Genomic DNA, 3744 nt, shown 5'->3' on the forward strand with positions numbered 1-3744 from the left:
AATTATCTTATTTGATCCTCACAACTTCAAGGTAAAGGCTGGGTATGAATATTTCCATTTTACAGATGAGAAAATTGAAAGTTGGAGAACTAAAGTAACGTAGACACAGTTATAGAGCTGGCTCCTTAATTCTCAGAGCCCATTAAATAAGCCAAATAAGTCAATTAAATAAACAGTCCGACAATGAGTTCCAAACTAAGTAAATATTCCTTGATGATTCATACTTTATCATTGGTTAAATTTTTGATATATTTTAGAAATCCTGTCATTTGATCCATGCTTCTCTGATTACATTAATTCATTAATACTGTTTTATTTTCTTCCACTTTCTAGTGGAGGGTTATTTATGAAACTCCCATTTCCATATTTTCCATCTTTGCATTCATACTTTAAAACAATTTCTAATATGTCCCACATGGTGTTTTCTATTTGCCCAGTTTCCCTGTCTGTGTTTTCTTAGTCCCTTGGAAAATGCCAAGGAGAATTTCACTCAATTAACTTTGATTGTCCAGAGATGATAATTAGTTTTGTAGGTCTGTCGTCTTCAGCAGTGGGGAAATTTCAATAACGAGTTAAATGTAATTTTATTTTGCTGGGCTTTCCATATTTTGTCACCTCACACAGATGTGGTGGTTTTCATAAAACTTGAGGAACCAAGCCGTGAGAACGGGACTGGGAGGTTATATTGCTGTGGGAACATCGCGGTTCCCGATTCTCTAAAAGAGTTGCATGTTCTCAAATCACTTTTGGAATGTGTGTGTGTGTATGGAAAAGCACATGTTTGTACATCCCCAGGATGCTCTTCCTCTATGACTGTCACATTCTTTACATTCATAAAGAAGATATTCCATTGCTGCAAAAAATTCCCCAAAGATGCATCCAGATTCTGGCATTTTCAGCTCATTAGCCACCATGTCCAACTCTTCTTCCCTTTCCCCATCTAAGATTTTTCTTTGTATTTCCCTCCCTTCCTGGGTTTACCAGATATGACTCAGCACAGATGGGTCATATGATAGAGTGGAGGAGGAAAAAAAAAAACAACCCAACAGTAACAGCATTACTAACTGGAGTCAGAGGACCTGGGTTCAAACTCTACTCTGACAGTTACTACATGTGTGACTTTGGACAAGTCACTCATCCCCCCTGAGCCTTACTTTACTTTTCTATAAAGTGATTTGGGACTTTTAAAAACCTTTCCCCCCCTACTATATTCCCCTCATTTTGTGTCTTGTCTTTCCATGTTAGAGTGTAAGCTCCTTGAAGGCAGGGGCTTTTTTTTTTTTTTGCATCTGTATCTCTAGGACTTAGCACAGTGCCTGGCACAAAGAAGGTGCTTAATAAATATTTATTGACATTTGACTACAGAAGGGCTTGTACGAGATGGATTAGATATTTTGAGATCCTTTCTAATGATAAGCCCATTATCTTATGAGTCAGAGCTGAAATGAATAAGAAAACTTCGCTCAAATATTGGGCCAACTGACTCCAACTGGGAGAAGAGGACCTGATATAATTGAACTATTCTTTAGCTTTTTAAGGCTATTGTTGTTATATTTATTATTTGGAAGAGGCTTCTCAAAATCTTTTTGAGAATATGAAAGATGGGACCAATGACTGATAGTTTCTAGATGTTTGTGTAAAATTATTGGCAGTTGGGAAACATAGTTTATTAATTAGTTGTCTTCCCATCATTAAGTTAGCTAATGAACATTCAAGAAATGCCTTCTATAAGCCAGGCACTGCGCTAAATGATGGGGATACAATTATGGAAAATAAAGACAATTCCTGCCCTCAAGAGGCTTACATTCTAATAGGAGGACATAACATGTAAAGGAGGGATTTGCTAGGGAAAGGAGTTTGGGTTTAGACAAGGGAGAGGTTTTATGAATGGAGCCATAAACTGTTACACTTTGCTCAGTAGCAATGGATATTTAATTGTAATTCTTAGAGCAGTATCAAGAAGTGGAAGACATGGGGAAGGTTGGAAGCCATATGCTGGGCAGATGTCAAGGTATCTCTGCTAAACAGGCCTTGGTGTCCTAGTAGACAGCTTCAGAAGGATTTGAGTCTAACTAGATAGAGTGGATTAAAGTGAATTTTCATTGACTCAACCACTAATCAGAAGCACCCAGGCCCAGGGCAGAGTGCCAAAATTGATCAGGGAGGGAGGGGAAAGGCACAGAGAATGGGGCATGTGGGCAGATTCTCTGGAGATCTGAGCCTGGAGCATCACTGTTCTTGGTAAGAAGAGGGGCAGTAATGGCAGGGCAGGTGGAAAAAAAGCATGAGAACAAATTTGTCAACATTGTTTGCTTAAGGCAACAGAATGGAGTCTCCTGAAATGAAGGTACTTTCCAAATAACTCTAACCAAGAAATATTTTCAAAGGAAATTGTCTGTTTTCATTTCCCTGATTTGAGCTAAGAAACCATTTTCTATTTCGTATCATGTTCTTTGTTATCATAAGAGTATATTATGTTTGTCAAAATTTTTATTAATATTAATAACTACAAACTTTATCAGGAAGGGGAAAACTGTCCATAGTATCCGAATGACATTCCGCACTGAGAATTCCATGCGAAACGGACAGCTGTATTTTCATGTCTTTTTAGTGCTTGTGGAAATTCAGGTCAGGAAAAAAGAAGTTTCTTCTGCAATCCCCTGTTTACCCTCCGAGCAGAAATCAGGAAAAGAAGCAATTGATTAAGCGAGGTCATTCTCCTCCTGAAACATGCACACAGTTCCCATTAATGCTCATTAGAACGAAGGAGAACCTTCCTGTAACAAATTAAAAATAGACATAACCTGTTATGGCATAATCATAGACACAGATTAATATGGTCTAGAATTACAGCACTCCGCTGAAGCACGTCAGACTTCAAATCCACCAGAGATGTTTCAGAGACATCGTCTGTAATTACAGCAACATGGTTCCTAATCATTTAATTCCCTTTTCTACCTAAACTGAACATATAAGGGAGTTTTAAGGGATTGTATAAATAAATTTTTAATTATGAAATGATGTTCTATCATCCATTATTAATAGTAACCAACAAAGCATGATGTTTATGTATGAGTCTATTAAGAAGAGGAGCTAATGTATGGATGTCAGTCCTAAAAGAGTGCCCCAGTTTGCCCTGAATTTGGGAATAGGGCTGAATCCGTGGTGTGAGCCGGTGAATGTAGTCACAGAAAGAGGGGATTAGCATGCCAGCTGGGAAGCCGGAATTCAGTGAAAACATTTTGTGTTGGTTGTTTTGGATTTGAGTCTCATCTATGATTAAAGATTGTATTTGTCAGTGTCGTGCAGTTGTCAAATTGCAAACGAGGACCTTTCGTGCAGAATGCAATTCTTCCCAAATGGAGGCAAGATAATGCGCTATACAGAGTCCAAGATGTTTGCCACAAATAGACCTCACATCCTGGTCATATGGGACATTTCTAGGAAATCGGAGTTTTTAGGGGATCTGGTTTTTTTATGTTTAGCGGTAACAGATTTCTGAGATCTCCATGGCCAGCTCTAAGCATTCGCTTGTCTCGTGGCAAGATTCAAACAGGCTACAGTCAACATCACAATTGCAATTGCAGTCGTTTCTGGGGTGATTCTCATCAGAGGCATGATGATATCGATGTGATGGGCAGCACGTATTTATGCACACAGTTTCGCAAGTATCAGGCAGCATTAGAAGACAATCCAAAAACTGGCAAAAGAGACAGGTGAGGATAAGAGAGGCACATTCATCTG

At 38.6% G+C, this 3744-nt stretch overlaps 1 protein-coding gene across 1 annotated transcript in view; it reads right to left on the minus strand.

Moving 5' to 3' along the window:
- Positions 1 to 559: 559 nt before the first annotated feature.
- Positions 560 to 3744, minus strand: part of MDFIC2 (MyoD family inhibitor domain containing 2) — a 25735-nt gene continuing 22550 nt past the window's right edge. The window contains exon 3 of the mRNA XM_056806265.1: positions 560 to 3741. Coding sequence (XP_056662243.1) covers positions 3482 to 3741 — 260 coding nt within the window. The 3' untranslated portion in view covers positions 560 to 3481. The remainder of the gene's footprint in view (positions 3742 to 3744) is intronic.

Source organism: Monodelphis domestica, chromosome 7, assembly GCF_027887165.1.
Source record: "Monodelphis domestica isolate mMonDom1 chromosome 7, mMonDom1.pri, whole genome shotgun sequence".
NCBI lineage: Eukaryota > Metazoa > Chordata > Mammalia > Didelphimorphia > Didelphidae > Monodelphis > Monodelphis domestica.